General features: G+C 36.3%; 1 protein-coding gene across 8 annotated transcripts in view; it reads left to right on the forward strand.

The window, feature by feature from the left end:
- Positions 1 to 27,517, forward strand: part of ATP7A (ATPase copper transporting alpha) — a 189,782-nt gene that overhangs the window by 108,294 nt on the left and 53,971 nt on the right. For 6 of the 8 annotated variants that reach the window (XM_045472928.1, XM_045472927.1, XM_045472930.1 and 3 more), the window contains exons 3-6: positions 7,902 to 8,391; positions 8,920 to 9,645; positions 20,916 to 21,119; positions 23,798 to 23,961. In XM_045472928.1, the coding sequence (XP_045328884.1) occupies positions 7,902 to 8,391; positions 8,920 to 9,645; positions 20,916 to 21,119; positions 23,798 to 23,961 (1,584 nt within the window). The remainder of the gene's footprint in view (positions 1 to 7,901; positions 8,392 to 8,919; positions 9,646 to 20,915; positions 21,120 to 23,797; positions 23,962 to 27,517) is intronic. The other 2 variants (XM_045472931.1, XM_045472933.1) reach the window with 1 other exon arrangement.

The following is a 27,517-nucleotide window of genomic DNA, read 5'->3' on the forward strand; positions in this document are numbered from 1 at the left end:
TAACATAGTGTTGGAAGTTTCTGCATCAGAAATCAGACAACAGAAGGAAATCAAAGGCATCAAAATTGGCAAAGATGAAACCAAGCTTTCACTTTTTGCAGATGACATGATATTAAACATGGAAAACCTGATAGACTCCACCAAAAGTCTGCTAGAACTGATACAGGAAGTCAGCAAAGTTGCAGGATACAAAATCAATGTACAGAAATCAGTTGCATTCTTATACACTAATAATGAAGCAACAGAAAGAGAAATAAAGAAACTGATCCCATTCCCAACTGCATTAAGAATCATAAAATACCTAGGAATAAACCTAACCAAAGATGTAAAAGATCTGTATGCTGAAAACTATAGAAAGCTTATGAAGGTAATTGAAGAAGATATAAGGAAATGGAAAGACATTCCCTGCTCATGGATTGGAAGAATAAATATTGTTAAAATGTCAATACTACCCAAAACTATCTACGTATTCAATACAGTCCCATTCAAAATTGCAGCAGCATTCTCTCAAAGCTAGAATAAGCAATCCTAAAATTTGTATGCAACCACAAAGGACCCCGCATAGCCAAAGTAATATTGAAGAAGAAGACCAAAGCAAGAGGCATCACAATCCCACACTTTAGCCTCTACTACAAAGCTGTCATCATCAAGACAGCATGGTGTTGGCACATAACAGACACATAGACCAATGGAATAGAATAGAGACTCCAGAATTGGACCTGCAAAATTATGGCCAGCTAATCTTTGACAAAGCAGGAAAGAATATCCAATGGAAAAAAGAGAGTCTCTTTCACAAATGGTTTTGGGAGAACTGGACAGCAACATGGAGAAGAATGTAACTAGACCACTTTCTTACACCATTCCCAAAAGTAAACTCAAAATGGATAAAGGACCTGAATGTGAGACAGGAAACCATCAAAACCCTATTGGAGAAAGCAGGAAAAAACCTCCCTGACCTCAGCCGCAGTAATTTCTTACTTGACACATCTCGAAAGCAAGGGATATAAAAGCAAAAATGAACTATTGGGACCTCATGAAGATAAAAAGCTTCTGGACTGCAAAGGAAACAGTCAACAAAACTAAACGGCAACCAGTGGAGTGGAAAAAGATATTTGCAAATGACTTATTGGACAGTGGGCTAGTATCCAAAATTTATAAGGAACTCACCAAACTGCACACCCGAAAAACAAATAATCCAGTGAAGAAATGGGCAGAAAACATGAATAGACACTTCTCTAAAGAAGACATCCAGATGGCCAACAGGCACATGAAAAGATTTTCAATATCACTCCTCATCAGCGAAATATAAATCAAAACCACACTGAGATATCACCTGATGTCAGTTAGAGTGGCTAAAAGGAACAAATCAGGAGACTATAGATGCTGGCAAGGATGTGGAGAAACGGGAACCCTCTTGCACTGTTAGTCGGAATGCAAACTGGTGCAGTCACTCTGGAAATTCGTGTGGAGGTTCCTCAGAAAATTAAAAACAGATCTACCGTGCGACCCAGCAAGAGCACTGTTAGGAATTTACCGAATGGATACCAGAGTGCTGATGCATAGGGGCACTTGTACCCCAATGTTTATAGCAGCACTTTCAACAATAGCCAAATTATGGAAAGAGTCTAAATGTCCATCAACTGGTGAATGTATAAAGAAGTTGTGGTTTATATACACAATGGAATACTACGTGGCAATGAGAAAGAATGAAATATGGCCTTTTGTAGCAATGTGGGTGGAACTGGAGAGTGTGATGCTAAGTGAAATAAGTCATACAGAGAAAGACAGATACTATATGTTTTCACTGTTATGTGGATCCTGAGAAACTTAACAGAAGTCCATGGGCGAGGGGAAGGGGAAAAAAAAAGGTTAGAGAGGCAGGGAGCCAAACCCTAAGAGACTGTTAAAAACCAGGAATAAACTGAGGGTTGATGGGTGGTGGGAGGGAAGGGAAAGGGGGTGATGGGAATTGAGGAGGGCACCTGTTGGTATGAGCACTGGGTGTTGTATGGAAACCAATTTGACAGTAAGTTTCATAGTTAAAAAAAGTTAACATCACAGTGCACTTCAACTTAGTATTTATGTATAATTTGGGTAAATACATAGTCGTGCAATATCTGGATTGTAGGGTAGTTCTATTTTTAACTTTTTGAGGGCCCTATACTCTTTTCCACAGTGGCTGTACCAGTTTGTATTTCCATGAACAGTGCAAGAGGGTTTCCCTTTCTCCACATCCTTGCCAACACCTATTGTTCCATGTGTTTTGATTTTAGCCATTCTGACAGGTGAAATGTGATATCTCATTGTAGTTTTGATTTTCATTTCCCTGATGATCAGTGATGTTGAGCATCTTTTCATGTGCCTGTTGGTCATCTGTATGTCTTCTTTGGAAAAATGTCTATTCATGTCTTCTGTCCATTTTTTAATTGGATTATTTTTGGGGGGTGTTGAGTTTGATAAGTTCTTTATATATTTTGGATACTAACCCTTTATCAGATATGTTATTTGAAAATATCTTCTCCCAGTCAGTAGGTTACCTTTGTGTTTTGTTTATGGTTTCTTTACTGTGTAAAAAGCTTTTTATTTTGGTGTAGTCCCAGTAGTTTATTTTTGTTTTTGTTTCTGTTGCCTAAGGAGATATCTAGAAAAATGTGATGGTTGATGTCAGAGAAATTACTGCCTGTGTTCTCTTCTAGATTTTTATGATTTCAGGTCTCACATTTAAGTGTTTCATCCATTTTAAGTTTATTTCTGTGTATGGTGTTAGACAGTGGTCCAGTTTAATTCCTTTACATGTAGTTGTCCAGTTTTCGCAGCACCATTTATTGAAGAGACTGTCTTTTCCTCATTGTATATTCTTGCCTCCTTTGTCATAGACTCATTTACCATATAAGCATAGGTTTATTTCTTGGTTTTCTGTTTTGTTCCATTGATCTATGTGTCTATTTTTGTGCCCAGCACCATACAGTTTATATTAATGGATTTTTCTTATGATATTTTAATTTTTGGTATCGTATATTGAAGCATCAATGTAGAGTTTTACTTGATTAGTATATACACATTATTTTTTTTTCCAACGTTTATTTATTTTTGCGACAGAGAGGGACAGAGCATGAACGGAGGAGGGGCAGAGAGAGAGGGAGACACAGAATCGGAAACAGGCTCCAGGCTCTGAGCCATCAGCCCAGAGCCCGACGTGGGGCTCGAACTCACGGACCGCGAGATCGTGACCTGGCTGAAGTCAGACGCTTAACCGACTGCGCCACCCAGGCGCCCCTACACATTATTTTTTCAACAAACAATAATAGAATTTGTACTGTGAAGTATGTAATATATATGAGGTCCCTCATGTATTTTAAATAGTTTTCACTTGAGTCAAAACTATTTGTGGTTGGTGAATCAAACATACTAGAAATTCAATATAACTGATAAATCATTTCACTTTTCTCCCTTCATTCTGTGTAAAATGACAGAATCCTTTCAAGCCCTGAAGAACTGCTGATTATGTTGAGTCGTTATGAAACCTCCTTCTTAGGAAGGTGCAGCCCTTTGAGTTAGGGTGATTTGTCCAAGGTTCTAGCATTCATCTTGCTTGAGAGCAAATCATATAGAAATCACATGCAGATAAAGTATACTGTACTTGAATTTCATATATTATATTTCAGTAGATAAAGAATGCCATACTCATTAAAATAATGGATCTTTACAATTCCTGTCGACATTTAGTACTCTCTACTCCACTATTAATGCATTTGAGGCCACAGAGTATGTTTGATTTCATTTCTTCTCTTCCAGTCCTGCCTTCATCCAAATATAGTGAATAATCTTCTACCTTGAGGCCTTCCTATGAGCCACAGTCATAATTTGTAGACTGTTACATGTTTATTTTCAGAGGAATTATTGATTTAATGGAAATATAGTTCTTATAAAAGTTAAAATAACAGCATTGGTTCCCAATGAAAGATAGAAAAAGACAAGCTGTTGAAACTTTTGAACAATGTTGGGAATAGGTGGAGGTGGTTTTTGTTGGTGGGGTTAATGTTAAAGGAGAGCTACATAGACCCAGAATTGTACTGCTACCAGCAATTTCTGGGTCTACAGAGTCATTGCTTGTTTTTGCTCACCATTGTGTCCCTAGCAGCTTAGCACAGTGTCAGGCACATAATAGGCACTCCTTAAATATTTGTTGAATAAATAAATGTTATTTTAGCTTCCTGCCCAAGCATTTGACATCCAGAACAGTATTGTGATAATCACCACGTGAATTTCCTCTTAAAAGAAACAAAGGTGCTGCTTGTTTTTGTTTCCTTTGAGATTTTAGGCTTGAAACATCTCTTTGATATCTAATATTCAGAAGAAAAGTTGAGGAAAGTTTCCCCAAAGGGGAACATTTTTGTTTGTGCTAAGTGTGGTTGGACAGCTTTAAAACACACAAATAGAAGTTACTACATAAGGAAGTGCTTTCAGTCTACAGCATGAAAACAACATAGGATAATATAACTTTTTAACATAGTATTTTATATAAATAGTTTCCTTATTTCCTTATGTCTTTTACAGTTAGAAGATAGGCTAATGCAGTAAAAAGCATATCAAATCCTCTAGAGACAAAGTGATTTTTGCTTTTAAAATCATTTTTTGGGGACTCCTGGGTGGCTCAGTCAGTTGAGCGTCCGACTTCAGCTCAGGCATGATCTCACGGTTTGTGGGTTCGAGCCCCATGTCAGGCTCTGTGCAGACAGTTCAGAGCCTGGAGCCTGCTTCGGAGTCTGTGTCTCCTTCTCTCTTTGTCCTTCCCCTGCTCATGCTCCATCTCCATCTCTCTCTCAAAAAATAAAATAAAACACTAAAAAAATTTTAAGTCATTTTTTAAAAAGTTTACTTATTTATCTTGAGGGTGGGGAGTATGTGAGCAGAGGAGGGCCAGAGAGAGAGGGAGTGAAAATCCCAAGCAGGTTCCTCACTGTCAGTGCAGAGCCCAACACAGGGCTTGATCTCACCAACCACGAGATCATGACCTGAACTGAAATCAAGAGTCAGATGCTTAACCGACTAAGCCACCCATGCACCCGTAAAATCAGTTTTAAAAATTGTTTCTCATTGGATATGTAAATTAACATTTTTGGGGGGATGGAAATTATCTCAAAACCAGATCTTTTTAAAGAGATACCATATACAGTGTACTTAAACATAAAGGAAAAAAGAAATCTACACCTTTTTTTAAAAAGTTTGGTACTTTATCAGAAAAAGTATAGTAGTACCTGGATCTGTACTGTCCAATGGAATGTTCTGCGATGATGGAAATGTTCTATATATACCCAGCACCATATGGCAACCACTTGGCCACATTGGCCATTTAACACTTGAAATGTGGCTAATGCAACTAACTGAATTTTTTTATTTTAGTTTTGTTTTGTTTAAAACACAATTATCATATGTAAAATTGACTTCTTTTTGATATAAAGTTCTGTAATTTTTTTTTTTGTTTGGTGAATTTTAACATATCTATATATTTATTTAACTACCAACACAACCAGGACACCATAGTCCCATCATGTCAAAAAACTCCCCTGTTCAGCCCCTTTATAGTCACTCCTCCCCCACCCCTCATCTGTTCTCCATCTTCCTCTTTAGTTTGAATATTTAAAATTTTTAAAGTAATTTTATTAATCAGAAAAATCATTGGAGTGTGATTAGAGTTTGAAAGAGAATCTATTTAGAGATACAAAGCCACAAAAGCCTTCATTTTGTAATGACTATATTTGTATTGTATCTGTTTCAAAAGTATATGTCGGAACTGCATGTGGTTTGGCTATACTGCAACTTATTCATGGAAAATGTTATATGGTGTATTCCAAAACAAAATATAAATTATTTTCCCACTTTTTCTGTTTTGAATCACTTATGTTAGTGGTTTCTTCCATAACTAAGATCAAGATGACCAACTAGAATTACTAGTCTAAGCATCTTTTCTGTGCCAGGGGTGCATTTCAAGATTTCACCAAATACCTAGCCATTGATTACCAAGCTAAAGGAAGAAAGATTCCTTTAAATTCATTTAAATCTTAAATCTGACAGTTTAAAGTGAGATTTCCTTCTTTTAATTACTTTTAATTATATTTTGGTGTTGCTTTTATTTATGGAACAAAGATTTTCACCAGGAATCTAAAATAATAATGCTCATATTTTAACTGCCTTTAGAACATTAATCCCCTACCGTCTCTCAAAATCAGTTGGGTCTAAAACTAAATTTATCATCTTTCTTTTCCCACCACTCCAACCTCGTCCTCCAGTTTTCTTCTCTCTCTGATAACAGTTAATGGCAACACCATCTATCCACTGGCCCAGGCCAGAAACCTATAACTCATAGTCATCTCCTTTACTCTCTATAATCTCCTTACTAGTTCTTACCTCCCAAATGTATCTTGGAATTGCCCCTTTTTCTTTACCCTCAGTATTCATGCCTTAATTCAGGTCTTCTATGTACCACTATTACAATTGCAATAGTCTCCTAACTGATCTCCTATCCTGTGTCACTCCATTCCACCCCCCACACATCTGCTGTGTCTCCAAAATGATTCTTCTCTAAAATGCTAATACAATCATGTCATTCCCTTGTTAACTTTTTTTGTGACTCTCTATTACCTATAGGCTGAATTACCATTATTGGCATAAAGTGGACCCCATAGTAAATCAGTTGCCTCATTCTCCAGTTTATCATCTTTATCTACTTTATCCATTTGTCTGGAATTCCTGCCTCATACATTCTTGCTAATTTCTGTTTGTTTGTTTACATTCAGGTCTTATCTCCCCTAAGAAGGCTTTTCTGACCCATATTCCCAGGGATAAATACATGTCTCTTTACTGTATTTTCTATGCTAATATTCCTCCCTGTGACTGTGTCATGCTCACCGTTGTATTTGAGAATCCCAGTTCCTGGCACATATAATAGGTGCTTGATAAATATTACTTGTTCGGTGTTTACCTTTATATAACTCACTGCTGCAAAGAACTACTTTCCTATCTATTTGCTCTTATAACAACTCTAGAAGATTATAGGGCATATTTCCCAATTTTTCAGATGGTAGAATTAATGAATGTGTTGACTAATAAGTGGAGAGTTGACAATGGAACTCAAATCTTCTGACTCCCAACCCAGTGAGTGTGTGTGTGTGTGTGTGTGTGCACATGTATTTGTGTGTATGACTACAGCATTAATTTTTGTAAGATGTCAGCCAGGTATGCATGCAGTCATGGTAGTAGTTAAATTATATACAGTAGCTGAGCTTTAGGAATACAATCATTATTTTTATCATTGAATCAGGCGAAGCAATAAAGATGTTCTTATTTTGAATAAAAGTAATACTAGGCTGTAGGGACTTAGAAGGATATAGGAGTATATGCTACACAATCCTATCATTGCCTTTAATCACACAGTAGCATGTTTATATCTTTTCTTCCGAACAAAGTTATTTTAATCAAACATCTTAAAATTTAAACTTCATATCACCTTTTATTTTCTGCAGCTGATCCTGTTTTCTTTATTATCTTTGAATTGATAGAGAGTGAAGTATTGGAATAATTTGTGAAAGGAGATAGTAGGAAAGAGTTGTTTGTGCTCTGTTGTAAAATTCCAGGGTGTGTTTGTCCGTGTGTGTGTTTCAAATGCCTAATCAGTAGCTGAGTCACATACACCTACATACAAGTTTATCATTCCTATAAGTACAGAAGACATTTTTTTGTTTCTTTCCAAAGAGAATAGTAAAGATGAGAACTAATAGAGAAACTCCATTTGGTTGAATTATTTGTCCCATTCTTCTTGAATGCGGCATGATGATTGCTATTTTTTAAGTTCTAGGTCATAAAATTGAATTAAACTGACTTTTGAAATTCTCTTCCAAAAGGTTTCACTGGAAGAAAAAAATGCAACTATTATTTATGACCCTAAACTACAGACTCCAAAGACCCTCCAGGAAGCTATTGATGACATGGGCTTTGATGCTGTTCTCCACAATCCTAACCCTGTCCCTGTTTTAACTGACACTGTGTTTCTGACTGTTGCTGCTTCACTGGCTCTGCCATGGGACCATATCCAAAGCATATTGCTCAAGACCAAGGGTGTGACAGACATTAAAATTTCCCCTCAGCAAAGAACTGTAGTGGTGACAATAATCCCTTCTATTCTGAATGCCAATCAGATAATAGAGCTGCTTCCGGATCTCAGTTTAGATATTGGAACTCTGGAGAAAAAGTCAGGAACTTGTGAAGATTATAGTATGGCTCAAGTAGGTGAAGTCATGCTGAAGATGAAAGTAGAAGGAATGACCTGCCATTCATGCACCAGCACCATTGAAGGAAAAATTGGGAAGCTGCAAGGTGTTCAGCGAATTAAAGGTAATATATCTGGTGGTATTTGGTTGTTTTGTAAGGATTAGCTTTCTGTTTGGGCCTTTTAAGTTTTTGCTTTCCTCTTAAGCATGGGTTTTGAATCCACAGACTAGAATACTTACTGCTTCATTGAAGTCTGAGGTACAGTGTGCATATTCCCAGGATTAATGTGGGTAAAGGTAATGTATAATTAAAAACTACATGAGTTTTGAACTAGCAGAAAATGTAGCTGGGGTGGCAGTTCATGGAGTTCAGCGTTTTTAACTCAACATGCCTGGGGGTCCTCTCTACCTCTAATCTGTTTCTGTTCAGGCATGCAGAAACTTGGAGACCATAGATAAAGTAGTCATATTTTTTTTACTTTTTTCTAGTCTGTGTCAGTAACATTTTATGAACACAGAATTATCTTAAGAAAAGCTAATGACGGCGAAGACAGAGAAACAATTTTGTGTGGTATTGATTTGAAAACTACAGAATGTTTTCTGAAGTGGCCTAAGAATAACTGAATTAAATATTTCTCTTTTCACTAACTAGTCTCCTTGGACAACCAAGAAGCTACTATTGTTTATCAACCTCATCTTATCACAGCAGAGGAAATTAAAAAACAGATTGAAGCCGTGGGCTTTCCAGCATTCATCAAAAAACAGCCCAAGTACCTCAAATTGGGAGCTATTGATATAGAACGTCTAAAGAATACACCAGTCAAATCCTCAGAAGGACCACAGCAAAGGAGCCCATCATATAGCAGTGATTCAACAGTCACTTTCATTATAGATGGCATGCATTGTAAATCATGTGTGTTAAATATTGAAAGTGCTTTATCTACACTCCAATATGTAAGCAGCATCGTAGTTTCTTTAGAGAATAGATCTGCCATAGTGAAGTACAATGCAAGCTCAGTCACTCCAGAAACCCTTAGAAAAGCAATAGAGGCCATCTCACCAGGGAAATACAAAGTTAGTATTACAAGTGAAGTTGAAAGTACCTCAAACTCTCCCTCCAGCTCATCTCTTCAAAAGATTCCTTTGAACACAGTAAGCCATCCTCTGACTCAAGAAACTGTGATAAACATTGGTGGCATGACTTGTAATTCTTGTGTGCAGTCTATTGAGGGTGTCATATCAAAAAAGGCAGGTGTAAAATCCATACGAGTATCTCTTGCAAATGGCAATGGGACTGTTGAGTATGATCCTCTACTAACTTCTCCAGAGACCTTGAGAGAAGCAATAGAAGACATGGGATTTGATGCTGCCCTGTCAGGTAATTATTATTTTTTCTCAGATTCCCTTAATGTTTTTTTATCTTCTAATTTGGATTCTTTGGCTTTCATCAATAATAAATAATGAGCAATAGGCACTGCAGTTCTGGTTTTTGGAAGTAAATCTTATAGAGGTAGTCAGCAGTGTATACAAAGATGCCTAAGGATGTTTGAATAATTATCTACAATATTTAAAAACTAAAAACATTGTATCATGATACATCCATATGCTGAAATGCTATGAAGCCATAAAAAATAAGAGTATTAAAGATACTTAATGCCACAGGAAAGTGTCTGAGATATTTTGTTAAATGAAAAAATAAAAGCTAAAAATCTGTATATTCAGCATGATCAAAATATTATAAACACATGTATAAGGATTTATACCATGTATATATTATTTATGTATATGAGTGAATAAAATTCCTGGCAGGACATGAACTAAAATTTTAACAGTGGTTATTATATGAGTGGTAGGGTAAAGGTGATATTTTTTTCATTGTGCTTTCCTATGTGTTTTAAGTTTTATGTGACAAGGATATATGTATGTATGATGGGAGAAGCAAATGCTATTTTGAAAAGAAAAAAGGTAGAAATAAATAATAGAATTTTAACTGTAGTTTTAAATTTAGGCATTCAAATGAAACTGACTCTTGAACTGCCTCAAAGTCTTTCTATTTCCTGACAGCTCTTACCTTGAACTGAAACCAAAAATGAATAGTGCATGGAATTTGCCTATATGAACTTGTTGTTTTATTTATTTTTATTTATTTATTTTTAATGTTTATTTATGTTTGAAGGAGAGAGACAGCATGAGTGGGGGAGGGGTAGAGAAAGAGGGACACACAGAATGTGAAGCAGGCTCCAAGCTCTGAGCTGTCAGCACAGAGCCTAAAGTGAACCTCAAACCCACGAACTGTGAGATCATGACCTGAGCCAAAGTGGGAAGCTTAACTGACTGAACCACCCAGGTGCCCCACTTGTTGTTTTAAACTACAATATAATCTAGCCTTGAATTAAACTCGAAATGCCCTAATGAAATTTCTTGCTGTAAATAAAATAGAAAAGTTGTATAACTAATTTCTAGATCATGTTATTAACTTTTGCAATTCTGATCAGAATGAAGGATATCAAGTAACAATATTTGTTTTTCAAGCTCAATAAAACTGAGAAGCATAAAAATTTATATTAAACACATGCTCAAATTATTATGGTAGATAAATATCAGTGGAAGAGGACCCAGAGACATACTAACTATTCTTGATTTTCATATTCATGACAAATGGTAGAAATTATAGAATTCTCACTTTTTAATGTCAAGATACAGTTTGTATGTCATAAAATTCACCCTTAAATTTTTTTTCTTAAAAAATTTTTTTTCTTTTAATTTAGAGAGAGAGTTGGGGAGAGGAGCAGAGGGAGAGACAGAGTCTCAAGCAGGCTGCGTGCTCAGTGCGGAGCCCCATGCACAGCTTGATTCCATGACCCTAGGATCGTGACCTGAGCCGAAAAATCAAGAGTCAGACACTTAACTGACTAAGCCACCCAGGTGTCCCAGAATTCACCCTTTTAAAAGTATACAATCCAGTGGTTCTTAATATATTCAGAGTTTTGCAGCCGTTACCACTATCTAATTTTATAACATTTATATCACCTGCAGAAGAAACCCTGTACCCATTAGCAGTCACTGCTAATATATATATATATGTAATATGTATGTATATAAAATTTTGTTTCTCCATTCAACAGTTGGTGGAAATTTGGAAAGTTATTTCCATCCTTGGCTTTTAAGAATAATGCTGCTATGAACATTTGTGTATGAGTTTTTACTTGAATGTATGTTTTTATTTCTCCTGAGCATATACCTAAGAGTGCAATTTCTGGGTCATAGGGTGAATAGGATTAACTTTTTCAGGAATTGCCATACTTTTCCAAAGTGGTTGACCCATTTTACATTGCCACCTAGAATTCTTACTTTATTATTTTTTTTTTTATTTATTTATTTATTTTTTTTTTATTTTTTATAATATATGAAATTTATTGTCCAAATTGGTTTCCATAGAACACCCAGTGCTCATCCCAAAAGGTGCCCTCCTCAATACCCATCACCCACCCTCTCCTCCCTCCCACCCCCCATCAACCCTCAGTTTGTTCTCAGTTTTTAATAGTCTCTTATGCTTTGGCTCTCTCCCACTCTAACCTCTTTTTTTTTTTTTTTTTTCCTTTTTTCCTCCCCCTCCCCCATGGGTTCCTGTTACGTTTCTCAGGATCCACATAAGAGTGAAACCATATGGTATCTGTCTTTCTCTGTATGGCTTATTTCACTTAGCATCACACTCTCCAGTTCCCTCCACGTTGCTACAAAAGGCCATATTTCATTTTTTCTCATTGCCACGTAGTATTCCATTGTGTATATAAACCACAATTTCTTTATCCATTCATCAGTTGATGGACATTTAGGCTCTTTCCATAATTTGGCTATTGTTGAGAGTGCTGCTATGAACATTGGGGTACAAGTGCCCCTATGCATCAGTACTCCTGTATCCCTTGGATAAATTCCCAGCAGTGCTATTGCTGGGTCATAGGGTAGGTCTATTTTTAATTTTCTGAGGAACCTCCACACTGTTTTCCAGAGCGGCTGCACCAATTTGCATTCCCACCAACAGTGCAAGAGGGTTCCCGTTTCTCCACATCCTCGCCAGCATCTATAGTCTCCTGATTTGTTCATTTTGGCCACTCTGACTGGCGTGAGGTGATACCTGAGTGTGGTTTTGATTTGTATTTCCCTGATAAGGAGCGACGCTGAACATCTTTTCATGTGCCTGTTGGCCATCCGGATGTCTTCTTTAGAGAAGTGTCTATTCATGTTTTCTGCCCATTTCTTCACTGGGTTATTTGTTTTTCGGGTGTGGAGTTTGGTGAGCTCTTTATAGATTCTGGATACTAGCCCTTTGTCCGATATGTCATTTGCAAATATCTTTTCCCATTCCGTTGGTTGCCTTTTAGTTTTGTTGGTTGTTTCCTTTGCTGTGCAGAAGCTTTTTATCTTCATAAGGTCCCAGTAATTCACTTTTGCTTTTAATTCCCTTGCCTTTGGGGATGTGTCGAGTAAGAGATTGCTACGGCTGAGGTCAGAGAGGTCTTTTCCTGCTTTCTCCTCTAAGGTTTTGATGGTTTCCTGTCTCACATTCAGGTCCTTTATCCATTTTGAGTTTATTTTTGTGAATGGTGTGAGAAAGTGGTCTAGTTTCAACCTTCTGCATGTTGCTGTCCAGTTCTCCCAGCACCATTTGTTAAAGAGGCTGTCTTTTTTCCATTGGATGTTTTTTCCTGCTTTGTCAAAGATGAGTTGACCATACGTTTGTGGGTCTAGTTCTGGGGTTTCTATTCTATTCCATTGGTCTATGTGTCTGTTTTTGTGCCATAGAATTCTTACTTTAATAAAGAAAATCTCAAAAGACCAGAATGATTTTGCTCTAAAAGAGAGATACATAATTCCTTATTAGAAAATTAATATAGAATACTGAACTGTTGAAAAGCCTCCAGTATTAAAAATTTGAACAAAGTATAGAAAATCCATAATTGCAAAAGGAAATAATTATGAAACCAGAAGCATAATTTTATTTTATTTTTATTTTATTTTTTTATTTTTTTATTTTTTATTATATGAAATTTATTGTCAAATTGGTTTCCATACAACACCCAGTGCTCATCCCAAAAGGTGCCCTCCTCAATACCCATCACCCACCCTCTCCTCCCTCCCACCCCCCATCAACCCTCAGTTTGTTCTCAGTTTTTAACAGTCTCTTATGCTTTGGCTCTCTCCCACTCTAACCTCTTTTTTTTTTTTTTTTTCTTTTTTCCTCCCCCTCCCCCATGGGTTCCTGTTACGTTTCTCAGGATCCACATAAGAGTGAAACCATATGGTATCTGTCTTTCTCTGTATGGCTTATTTCACTTAGCATCACACTCTCCAGTTCCATCCACGTTGCTACAAAAGGCCATATTTCATTTTTTCTCATTGCCACGTAGTATTCCATTGTGTACATAAACCACAATTTCTTTATCCATTCATCAATTGATGGACATTTAGGCTCTTTCCATAATTTGGCTATTGTTGAGAGTGCTGCTATGAACATTGGGGTACAAGTGCCCCTATGCATCAGTACTCCTGTATCCCTTGGGTAAATTCCTAGCAGTGCTATTGCTGGGTCATAGGGTAGGTCTATTTTTAATTTTCTGAGGAACCTCCACACTGCTTTCTAGAGCGGCTGCACCAATTTGCATTCCCACCAACAGGGCAAGAGGGTTCCCGTTTCTCCACATCCTCTCCAGCATCTATAGTCTCCTGATTTGTTCATTTTGGCCACTCTGACTGGCGTGAGGTGATACCTGAGTGTGGTTTTGATTTGTATTTCCCTGATAAGGAGCGACACTGAACATCTTTTCATGTGCCTGTTGGCCATCCGGATGTAGAAGCATAATTTTAATTGGAAATATTGAAGTGAAACCATATCAGGTAGCCATAAAAAATGAATAAGATTAGTTTTGACAAAATTTAGTTGTGTCAGTCATTGCTTATAATTTTTAAAATTTTCAAAATGACAGTATTTGAAATTGATTAACATTTTGCTAACCCATAATGTTGAATTATTCTTCAGTTTCTATTAAACTAAAATACTTTGCCATACATAATGCATTATGGACATCATATAAGTAAGTTTGGCTTACATCAATATCAATCAAACAAGTTACTTACACTGTGATATTTCTATGCCTATGCCTCTTAAATATAGGAACTCAAATCATATCAACTCATACCACATATAGTATAAAAGTGAAATATTTTTTTACAGTCAAATCTGGCATCTGGTATTATTGTAAGCAGGGATCTCACAGACATTTAGACTGGACCCCCAAAATGGCATTTGTCCTATTCATTTGGGTCTGTATTTTTGCAGCTGAAAATGGTTCACAGAGCAGCAGTAGCGGCAGCATCTCTGGGAGCTTGATAGAACTGTAGACTCTCTGACCCACTGCACACCCATTAAATAAAAATCTACATTTTGATTTTCATAAGCTCTCCAGGTAATTCATACGTGCATTGAAGTTTTAGAAGCACTGGTGTAAATAATTTGCTGCATGGACCTCTGTAAATAAACTCTGAATTAAATCTATATTAACATTTTTCATTTAATACAATGATATAATATGAAATGATACAATTTAAAATGGCATTTAAGAATTTTTATGTAACAGAGTGCCTAGGTGGCTCAGTTGTTAAGCATCTGACTTTGGCTCAGGTCATGATATCATGGTAGGTGAGTTCGAGTCCCACATTGGGTGTTGTGGAGCCCCGCTTTAGGTGAGCTTGAGCCCCACTTCGGGTGAGCTCGAGCCCACTATGATTGACCACAAGCCCTGCTTTGGGTGAGCATGAGCCCCGCTTTGAGTGAGCCCTGTTTCTCTCTCTCTCTCCCTTTCTCTCTCTCCCTCTCTCTCTGTCTCTCTCCCCGGCCCCCTCTTTCTCTGCCCCTCCTGGGATTCTCTCTCTCTCTCTCTCTGCCTCTCATTCACTTGCACCCTCTCTCTTTCTCTCTCTCAAAAAAAGAATTTTTATATAACCGATGTGAGCAGAGTAAAAACAACTTTCCAACTACCTTACATGGCTTCAAAGATGAACTCGAGCAATAGGAGAAATTTTGGTCAGACTAGTAAGTGGAATTCAAGAGTACTTGATAGTCTCTAGTAGTACTATGTCTGTCATCTACCTAGCCCTCAGGATCCATGAATACAACATATTCATTAACTCTTAACAATGGTTTTTACCTCAACCAACTCAAGGGTCCCAGGAATTAATTGTTCAATGAATAATTATTAGGAGCTTGTTATGTGCCTTACATGTGTTAGGGGTCATAACAAACACATTAAAGGCCATCATGAATAGGTAAAAAACCTTGGCACAATGAGGGTCGCCATAAAAGAACTGATAAAGTTGTGACTATGGTGACCCATATTTTTACGATAAAAGGTTGATATCAAATGACTGCATTCTATATTTCTTCTAGAGATCATAGTTTAAAATGCCATCAGAATGGTGGCTACCCATTTTCTGAATGTCATTGTCAGTGCTGATCTGGCCTCACAGTCTATCACTATAACCTCTTCCCAGACAGAGAGGGGTTGGCACATTTTGTCTTTATGTCATTCTAATCCTGGGTGGATTGTAAAAGTTAAAAGAGACAGTGAGAAAAATGTGAGGTGTTTTCTTTCTTCATTGGTGAATTCTTTTTTTAATTTAATTTTTTAACATTTTAATTCCGGCATAGTTAACATAGTGTTATATTAGTTTCAGGTGTAAAATATAGTGATTCTACAATTCATATTTCACCTGGTGCTCATCACAAGTACACTCCTTAATCCCCATCACCTACTTAACCCATCCTCCCAACACCCTCTCTGTAACCAACTGTTTATTCTCTATAATTAAGAGTCTCTTTTTAATTTGTCTCTTTTTTGTCCCTTTCTTCATTTATTTTGCTTCTTAAATTCCACACATGAGTGAAATCATATGGTATTTGTCTTTGTCTGACAAATTTATTTCCCTTATCATTATACTCTCTTGCTCCATCCATGTCATTGCACATAGCAAGATTTCATTTCTTATGGCTAAAATTCCATTGTATATATATACCACACATTCTTTATCCATTCATCAATCAGTGGATACTTGGCCTGTTTCCATAATTTAGATATTGTAAATAATGTTGCTGTAAACATTGGAGTGCATGTATCCCTTTGAATTAGTGTTTTTGTATCCTCTGGGTAAATACATAGTGGTGCAATTTCTGGATCATAGGGTAATTCTATTTTTAATTTTTGAGGAACCTCCGTACTGTTTTCCACAGTGTCTGTACCAGTTTGCATTCCCACCAACAGTGCAGGAGGGTTCCCCTTTCTCCACATCCTTGCCAACATCTGTTGTTTCTTGTGTTGTTGATTTTAGCCATTCTGACAGGTGTAAGGTGATACCTCATTGTAGTTTTGATTTTCATTTCCCTGATGGTAAATGATGATGAGCATCTTTTCATCTGTCTGTTGGCCATCTCTGTGTCGCCTTTGGAGAAATGTCTGTTCATGTCTTCTTCCCATTTTGTAATTGGATTATTTGTTTTTTGGGTGTTGAGTTAGATAAGTCTTTATAGATTTTGGACACTAACGCTTTATCATGTATGCCATTTGCGAATCTCTTCTCCCATTCTGTAGGTTGCCTTTTAGTTTTGTTGATTGTTTCCTTCGCTGTGCAGAAGCTTTTTATTTTGATGTAGTCTCAATTACTTATTGTTCATTTGGTTTCCCTTGCCTCAGGAGACATGTCTAGAAAAAAGTTGCTATGTCCATTGTCAGCGAAGTTACCACTTGTGTTCTCTTCTAGGATTTTTATTGTTTCAGGTCTCACATTTAGGTCTTTCATCCATTTTGAATTTATTTTTGTGTATGGTATAAGAAAGTGGTCCAGTTTCATTCTTATGTGTGTAGCTGTCCAGTTTTTCCAATGCCATTTGTTGAAGATACTGTCTTTTTTCCATTGCATATTCTTTCCTCCTTTGTCAGAGATTGATAGACCATTTAATTGTGGGTTTATTTCTGGGCTTTCTATTCTTTTCTGTTGATTTGTATGTCTATTTTTGTGCCAGTACCATACTGTTTTTCTTACTACATCTTTGTAATATAACTTGAAGTATGGTATTGTGATACCTCCAGTTTTGTTTTTCTTTTTCAAGATTGCTTTGACTCGTCAGGGTCTTTTGTGATTCTATACAAATTATAGGATTGTTTGTTCTAGTTCTGTGAAAAATATGTGTATTTTGATAGGGATTGCATTGAATGTGTAAGATTGCTTTGAGTAGTATAGACATTTTAACATTATTCTTTCAGTCCGTGGGCATGGAATGTTTTTCCATTTCTTTGTGTTGTTTTCTATTTCTTTCATCAATATTTTATAGTTTTCAGAGTACAGGTGTTTTACCTGTTTGGTTAAGTTTATTCCTAGGTATTTTATTATTTTTGATGCAATTGTAAATGGAATTGCTTTCTTAATTTGTTTTTATGCTGCTTCATTATTGGTGTATAGAAATGCAACAGATTTCTGTACATCGATTTCGTATCCTACAACCTTACTGAATTCATTTATCAGTTCTAGTAGTTTTTTGGTGGACTGTAGGGTTTTCTCTATAGTATCATGTCTTCTGCAAACAGTGAAAGTTTTCCTTCTTCCTTGCCAATTTGGATGCCTTTTATTTCTTTCTGCTGTCTGATGCTGTGGCTGGGACTTCCAGTACTATTTTGAATAAAAGTGGTGAGAACAAACATCGTTGTCTTGTTCCTGATCTTAGGGGAAAAAGTCTCTCAGTTTTTCACCATAGGGTATGATGTTGTGGGTTTTTCATATAAAGCATTTATTATGTTGGGGTATTTTTCCTCTAGATCTACTTTTTTGAGGGTTTTTATGATGAATGGATGTTGTACTTTGTCAAATGCTTTTTCTGCATTTACTGAAGTGATCATATGGTTTTTATCCTTTCTTGTATTGATGTGATGGATCACATTGGTTGACTTGCAAATATGGAACCACCCTTGCATGGGAGGTATATTTTTATCATGACCATCAATCTCATCATTCTCTTAAAAAGACAAATATGAAGTTAAGTCTTCATTAACCAATTAAAGCAAAAAAAAAAAAACCCTCAAATTCTTTTCCTTTTTTTAACTTTGTTATTTTTAATTTCAAACTTACAGAAAAGCTACAAGAGCAATACAAAAAATTCCTGTTTACCAATTTCTCTCACATTCCCTGGTTGTCAATATTTTACATTTGTTTTATTCTCTTTCTCTCTTCACACACACACACACACACTTTTTCTGAGTCATTTGAGAGTGCATTGCAGAAATGATGTTTTAAATTCTTTTTAATTTATTTTCTGATTATGTGTTCTTCATATTCACACATTGATCCTAGTTATAAGGATTAGATTGGAAACCCTTTCTTGAAATTTTTGGAATCTTTTCTGATTATTGCCTCGAGTGCAGGGAAGTCAACCTTCCTTCCTTTTGAATTCACTTAAGCATAAGTAGTGTTGCTACAGGCTATAGAAAATCTAATTGAAGAAGAGTAGCCATTTAATTCAGTGTGGCTTTTTAACACCTGCACTTCTGCTGTGGCAGATCGAAGTTTTTGCTCTTTTGTTTGTCACACTCACTGGGGTATAAAGGGCACAATTTTATGGATCTTTGTTGAGCGGTCATGCGAAGGTAGCTAAAAGGGAGTATCTCCATGACTTATTTTAATTTAGTACTATCCTTCCAGAGTGTGAAAATTGCAGATTTTATTATAGGTTATCTCTGGTACCTGAAATAACGGAATTACTCTGGAACAAGACCTAAAGTAACTAGCAGTATAAACTTTTTTTTAGTGTTTAGACACTAAGACTTCAATATGAAGTCTTGATAGTAATTATGAGAGAATGAAATAAACTCCTGGCTGGATTGAAATAATGTTTTATTTTTAAAAGCCAAAGCTATTTCCTTTGGGCAAATGAGCTTCCTTTTTGAAATCTTTAAGATAACAGTAGTAGTTGGTAAATTTTACTGAGTTCTAAATAATGCTCTCATAATCTGAATGAATGAGTATAGTTTTCAAAATTGATTTTCTTAAGACCAGAGGTTGACTAATTTTGGAATTGGAAGTATCTAGTCAGTTGTGATCAATGTCCTTTACTATATCCAGACTGGCTGTAGTGCCATCACCTGGGAATGTGGTGGAAGTGCAGAATCTCAGGCCCCATCCTAAATGTCCTGAATCAGAACCTGTATTTTAAGAAAATCCCCCAGGTTATTGTGTGTGCATTAAAATTTAACAGCCATTATTATACTGATTTGGGAAGTATGGATCATTATTTATTAGGAAAATGGTTAGGCTTTTTTTAAAGTTTCTGCAAAAGATGTCCTCTTTGGCATATGGAAACCAACTCTTCTATGCAGGGATTCCTCTGTGGGTTAGCTAAATAGACCTGAACCAGTTTTTTTGCCCAAGGGGAATAAATAACAAGTTAGATAGGTGTACCTGGAAATTTACACATCACTTCTTTTCCTCTTTATCGCTGCAGGAGAGTATAACATCTTGAGCTTCTTTGCATGTGCACGGGTGTGCTGGAGAGAATAACTTTTCCCTTCTTAGAGTTGATTAATACTTCAGTGGATAAACTTAAAACAGAATAGCAGATTTTCTGAGACTGCAGGGGAATTTCTGGATGATAGGAGCTTCCCATTGTTCCACAGTGCATAAACATTCTTTGGAGAGATTTTCCAAATATTCCTTTGCACAAAATGAAGGTTACTGCTGACTTTCTCCTTGTCTTTTCTTCCATTGTCCACAAAGACATTTTAATTTAAAAAATACCATAAGGGGGCTTAGGTGGCTTAGTCGGTTAAGGGACTGACTTCGACTCAGGTCATGATCTCACAGTTCATGGGTTCGAGCTACAAGTCAGGCTCTGTGTTGACAGCTTAGAGCCTGGAGCCTGCTACGGATTCTGTGTCTCCCTCTTCACTCTGCCCTCCTCTACTCGTGCTCTGTGTCTTTTTCTCTCTTTCAAAAATAAATATTTAACAAAATTAAAAATGAAAAAAATATACCATATATTAGTGTTTAAAATTCAAACAATACAGAAGTGTCTGTAGAGAAAATGTGTGTGTTTGTCATTCTGTTCCTGCCTTAACCCCATTCCCCAGAAGTAGCCACCATTAATGTTTTGGAACGTAGCCTCCCAGATTTTCTTATGCCTAGTCTCATATATACATATACACAAAAACTTTTTAAATGACATCATACCGCAATGCTGTTTTGTAAATTGCTTTTTTGTTCCACTTACTGTATCATGAATTGCTTTAATGTAGTATGCAAATCATTAACATGGTGATAAAAATTCATTATAAAAATAAGAGCTGCCCATTAACAACTACTCTTTATCTGGGGTTTTCAGTAGAGAAAACAGCTAGAAGAACTTGGTATAACCAAAGTTTTGTTTATTCAGTTAGTTCCGATCCAAAGAACTGGGATGGGCAATATTTGAAGTCACTTCCTAGAAAGTGTAAAGTCCATGCTGGTTTTAAACGAATGGATTGACAGTACCTGGAGGTGTGGATTGTGATGAATGACAAGGATGCAACTAAAGAATATCTTAAATGAAAAGAATCTTTCCCTGTCTACCAGATGCAAATGAGCCATTGGTAATAATAGCTCAGACCTCATCAGAAATGCCGCTTTTGACCTCAACTAATGAATTTTATACTAAAACAATGACACCAATTCAGGATGGGGAAGTAAAGCCTTCGTCTAAGTGTTATATACAGGTCACTGGTATGACTTGTGCTTCCTGTGTAGCAAACATTGAACGGAATTTAAGACGAGAAGAAGGTGAGACACTTTTGAAGCCTGTTTTTTTGTGTGCTGAATTGAACACTGTCCTTTTTTGATCTTTCAGGTGTTTAGTAACAATTTTTGTGATTCCTGCCAAGGCCTTATGAAGTCCTCTATATCAGTGATGTGCAGGACAACCTTGACTCTCTGACAGCCAGTTTTTGTGTTCTGTTCCCTTAGATATGGTTCCTATCTTGTTTACCTCATGATCACATTTTAACATCAATGAAATGTGTAGGAAAATAGCAGAAGGAAATACATGTTTAAGTTTACTATTCTCTATGGACCTTGGTTGCAATGGATTTTAAGAAAAACATACAAATTTTCTGATAAAGATATGCTTAAAAATAACTACAGTCCATAAGTTTCAATATTACTATACTTGAACCAACCAGATCAAAACCAAGTTTGTTTAGAATTATATTATTCTCTTCCAACAGTATGATCACTGATCTTTGCAGTAAAAATGTTAAAAAGTTATTGTGATAAATTTTAATGCTAGGTTACAAAATCTTAGAAAATTTACAGCGTACTTTTTTTTATTCAGTCATACCCAAATGTTTTACCTTATAAGTTTGAAGCCATATTCATATAAAACTTCATACTGTGGCATAAGATTTGTTAGCCATAGATATATGCGGTTATGTTTAATGAAACTGAAATCATAGGTTTGGTACTTCACCAGCCCTAGTTCCAGGTTTCTTAATACATGCTGTTAGTCACAAGGGCCAAATAAATAAGATTAGTATCAGCTTATTCCCTCTATTGTGGGGAAATAACTCACAGTATATAATAATAATACAGACCTGTGGCCCATAGAATCACCTTTTATATAAAGGCCAGAATTTTATAACAAAATGTATGTTATACAGAGGCAATTCCATTATTAACCTTATCTGCATTGTGTCGTATTTACATGTCATTTCAGTCTTCATTCTATCTAATTAGAATGCAGTTGAGGCTAAAGCTTATATTACACTTCAATTGATTAAAACAGGGAAGGAGGGAGGTTGCAAACATATGAAAGCAAAAGAAGTTTGTAAGGTTCCTGTTTAATTTCAGAACCAACTATGTTTGGGCAATTCAGAAATAGCCTTTTTCATGAGACAAGCAATGCCTATACCAATTATGAATCTTTTTTTAAAAATTCGTTGTGCTGATTCTTCTAGTTACTCCCCACTCTCCCCTTTATCACTTCTTTACCCAATTAGGAATACCATTAGCCTAGCTGGGATCACTATATTCACTTTTTTAAAAACTAAGTAACACTGGTCATCTCTAAGTTTAGTTTGCATTATATTTCTGAAAATGAATAGAGTTCTAATTATAATTTAAAGTAAGAGCTTAAAAATTATCCATAATTTATGTAAGTATGAAACCTATTTTTGAAAAGTCAGATTTTCCCTTCTATTTCTATTTGGCTATAGATTATATCCACTGAAACAAAAAGATTTTTCCTACTTTCTTTATACCCTACTCCTTTTACTGACACTTTCCTATGAGCTGATCCTCTGAATTATTTGGTATCCACAAAGCCCAGAGTGTAAGTACTTTATATAGAAAACTTAGATTATATAGGTTCTCTGTTTTCTTATTTAAAACTATGATTAAATTAATATTATTTTCTTTTTATCAAACTCCACAGTTGACCTATGGTCTGTTGATCCCCATTTCCTGTCAGGTAGCCACCAAGTGCCACAGATTCGTAGAAAGAGCTGTCATTTTTGCTATGCAGAATTAATTTTCTTCCTAGAAATGACATCAACAGCTGGCCTAGAGAAGTAGGATGGTTGTTAATAAAAGGCTTGCATGAGAAAACAGGATGACTGCCATAAAATGAACTTCTTTGTTCTGTTAACAAGTTGTATGGCACTTTCTCCCTAGGAATAAGAGCACTTTATATTAGTGTGTGCCAGACAGTAAAATTGGATAATCTTAAGAAATGACTTTTATTTGATATTGTTATAATATGCATGTTGGTACATTCTTAGATTCCTTACTATAATTGCAGTGATTTCCTTAAGTGCATGAGTTCCTTTCTCTAGGTCTTATTAGTTTCTACAAATGCTCTATAATTACATGTTAAGGTCTCAACCTGTTGCAATTGATGGGTCTGATTTGGATCCCATTTCAAAAAAACAACTGTGTTAAATAAACAGTTATAAGACAATTCTGGAAATGTGAATTCTGCATGGATATTTGGTGATATTGAGGACTTACTTCAGGTGTGATAATGGTATTATGGATTTTTTTTTTGAGAGAAGAGTCTTTTAGAGATACATATTTAAATATTTACATGTGAAATGATATGTTATGTGGGTTTTGCTTCAAAATCATCAGAGTAGAGTGCAGTAAGTAAGAGGATAGGAATATAGATGAAACAGGATCAGCCCCAGTATTATTGATAATTGTTGAAACTGGGTGGTGGTTATATAAAGTTTATTATGTTGTTCTCTTTTGTATATGTATAATTGAAATTGTCCATAATAAAAAGTTTCAGAAAATAAGGCCCTCTTTCAACTAGTTTTATTTGGTTTAGGTTCAAGACTGTATAACACTTAAGTAATAATTTTTTCTAGACTCACTTTAATCCTTTCACAAATGAAGAAATTATTATAACGTTCCTCTTTTTATAAGGATATTATCTCAGTTATTTTTCTTATCAATGCTTCCAGGAATATATTCTGTACTTGTGGCTCTGATGGCTGGCAAGGCAGAAGTAAGATATAATCCTGCTGTTATACAACCCCCAGTGATAGCTGAGTTCATCCGAGAGCTTGGATTTGGAGCCACTATGATAGAAAATGCTGATGAAGGAGATGGTGTTTTGGAACTTGTTGTAAGTAATCATTTTTGTGTAATTAATAAAATTTCCAGGAAAAACTCGGGGGAAAGATTCCGAAAATAGTTCCGAAGTTATTTAAGGGTTGGGAAAATAAAGAATAAAAGGAAAATTAAGGAAACTGGAAAATAGAAGGATAAGATATGACTTAATGGTGGCCTTTAAGCCTGGAATATAAGAGATAATCATATGTTTATTAAGAACCAACAAAGAAGAATTAGGTTTGAATAAATAAATAAAAACCGACTTTTAAAATATAGTATGATCCTATCAGCATAGAAAAGAAAAGATTCAGATGCATTGAAGACTGAAATTTTGTAAATGAAGTAAAAAAACCAGGTGGAAAGCATATTGGTTTACAATGGTCATTTTCTCCAATCCAGCAAATTGAATTTTATTTGTATACCTTAAACAATTAAAACAAAAAATTTAACCCTGTACCAAAATTAGTATCAGCTCAATCAAAAATTTGAATATAAAAAATAAAACCATGAAATTACAAGAAGTATTTAGTGCCCTTTTCCCAGTATTTTAGTATAAAAACTTCAGACATCAAGAAAATCTAAAGAATTATACAATGGACACCCTTGTACACACCACCTAGATTCTCTATTAACATTTTAGTGTATTTGTTTTACTATACATAAGTCTGTTGTGTGAATAATTTTAGATTCATAAAGTTGCAAAACTAGTAGGGAATATCTGTGAATCTTTAAAAACAAATTTTTTTAATGTTTATTTTTAAGAGAGAGAGAGAGAGACAGAGCACAAGTTGGGGAGGGGCAGAGAGAGAGGGAGACACAGAATCTGAAGCAGGCTCCAGGCTCCAAGCTGTCAGCACAGAGCCTGATACGGGGCTCGAGCCCACAAACTGTGAGATCATGACCTGAACCGAAGTCAGACGCTTAACCAACTGAGCTACCCAGGCACCCCTATCTATGAAGCTTTTCCCAGCTTTTCTCAGTAATAACATCTGATCTATCACTTAAAAAATAATATCAGAGTGTAAATCGCCTTTCTAAATATCATACAAACCCAAAAAGAAATGATAGATAAATTCATGTACATAAAAATTTCTTTTTGGATGGAAAAACGCCATAAATGAAGTCAAAAAACAGGTAAAAAACTTTATTTCTTATCATAGATGAAGGTTAATTTTCTTAATATACAAAGAACTGTTGTAAATCAATAAGAACCAGCAACTCAAAAGAGAGATAGTAAAGGATATGAACTGACAGTTCACAGACAGTCCAAAACATTACCACTTTAAACACATGAAAATATCTTCACCCTCACTTGTTATAAGAATAAAGCAAATTAAACCTGCATTGAAATGCCCTTTTTCATCTATTAGATTGGTAAAGATAAAAAACAATTTTGTTAACATTGTGTTACCTCTCATATATTGCTGGTGGAGGGTCAACTGATACAAGCTCTCAACAGGGGAATTTGGCAATATTTATCAAAAGGAAAATTGTACATATCCTTTGCCTTTTATACTCATAGGAAGTTATCCTACAGACATAGTTCCATACCATATGTATGAAATGACATGTGTGCAAGGATGTTCATTATAGTATTTTTTTAAGAGAGAGTACAAGAGGGGGAGATGGGGAGGGGGCAAAGGGAGACAGACAGAGGAAGAGAGAATGTCAGGCAGTCTCCACACTCAGTGAGGAGCCCAATGGGACGCTTGATCCTGTGACCCTGGGATCATGACCTGAGCCTAAATCAAGACTTGGACACTCAACCGACTGAGCCACTCAGGTGCCCCAAGACTTAATTAATTAATTAATTAATTTTTTAGAGCAACAGACAGAGAGTGGTAGTGGGGTAGTAGGGCAGAGGGAGAGAGAGAGAGAAAGAGCAGGGTGGGGGGAGGGAGGGAGGGAGAGGGAGAATCTTAAGCAGGTTCCACGTTCAGTGCAGAGCCCGAAGCAGGGCTTAATCCTATGACCCTGGGATCATGACCTGAGATGAAATCAAGAGTTGGGTGCTCAACCAACTGAGCCACCCAAGCACCCCCTGTTTTTTTAATATGGCAAAAGATAGGAAAAACCTAAATGTCAATCACTGGGGACTAGATACGTAAATTATGATATGTCCATGCAGTGAGATATGAAGCAGCTATTAAAAAGAATGGGTAGGTTTTTATTTTTTATTTATTAAAAAAAATTTTTTTTAATATGAAATTTATTGTCAAATTGGTTTCCATACAACACCCAGTGCTCATCCCAACTGGTGCCCTCCTCAGTGCCCATCACCCACCCTCCTCTCCCTCGCACCCCCCATCAGCCCTCAGTTTGTTCCAGTTTTTAAGAGTCTCTTATGCTTTGGCTTCCTCCCTCTCTAACCTTTTTTTTTTCCTTCCCCTCCCCCATGGTCTTCTGTTAAGTTTCTCAGAATCCACATAAGAGAAACCATATGGTATCTGTCTTTCTCTGTATGACTTACTTCACTTAGCATAACACTCTAGTTCCATCCACGTTGCCACAAAAGGCCATATTTCATTCTTTCTCATTGCCACCTAGTATTCCATTATGTATATAAACCACAATTTCTTTATCCATTCATCAGTTGATGGACATTTAGGCTCTTTCCATGATTTGGCTATTGTTGAAAGTGCTGCTATAAACATTGGGATACAAGTGCCCCTATGCATCAGCACTCCTGTATCACTTGGATAAATTCCTAGCAGTGCTATTGCTGGGTCATAGGATAGATCTATTTTGAATTTTTTGAGGAACCTCCACACCGTTTTCCAGAGCGGCTGCACCAGTTTGCATTCCCACCAACAGTGCAAGGGGGTTCCCATTTCTCCACATCCTCTCCAGCATCTATAGTCTCCTGATTTGTTCCTTTTAGCCACTCTGACTGGCATGAGGCGGTATCTGAGTGTGGTTTTGATTTGTATTTCCCTGATGGGGAGTGACGTTGAGCATCTTTTCATGTGCCTGTTGGCCATCTGGATGTCTTCTTTAGAGAAGTGTCTATTCATGTCTTCTGCCCATTTCTTCACTGGATTATTTGTTTTTTGGGTGTGCAGTTTGGTGAACTCTTTATAGGTTTTGGATACCAGCCCTTTGTCCTATATGTCATTTGCAAATACCTTTTCCCATTCCATTGGTTGCCTTTTAGTTTTGTTGATTGTTTCCTTTGCTGTGCAGAAGCTCTTTATCTTCATGAGGTCCCAGTAGTTCATTTTTGCTTTTAATTCCCTTGCCTTTGGGGATGTGTCAAGTAAGAAATTGCTACGGCTGAGGTCAGAGAGGTCTTTTCCTGCTTCCTCCTCTAGGGTTTGGATGGTTTCCTGTCTCACATTCAGGTCCTTCATCCATTTTGAGTTTGTTTTTGTGAATGGTGTGAGAAAGTGGTCTAGTTTCGTCCTTCTGCATGTTGCTGTCCAGTTCTCCCAGCACCATTTGTTAAAGAGACTGTCTTTTATCCATTGGATATTCTTTCCTGCTGTGTCAAAGATTACTTGGCCATACTTTTGTGGGTCTAGTTCTGGGGTTTCTATTCTATTCCATTGGTCTATGTGTCTGTATTTGTG

Source organism: Leopardus geoffroyi, chromosome X (genome assembly GCF_018350155.1).
Source record: "Leopardus geoffroyi isolate Oge1 chromosome X, O.geoffroyi_Oge1_pat1.0, whole genome shotgun sequence".
Lineage (NCBI taxonomy): Eukaryota > Metazoa > Chordata > Mammalia > Carnivora > Felidae > Leopardus > Leopardus geoffroyi.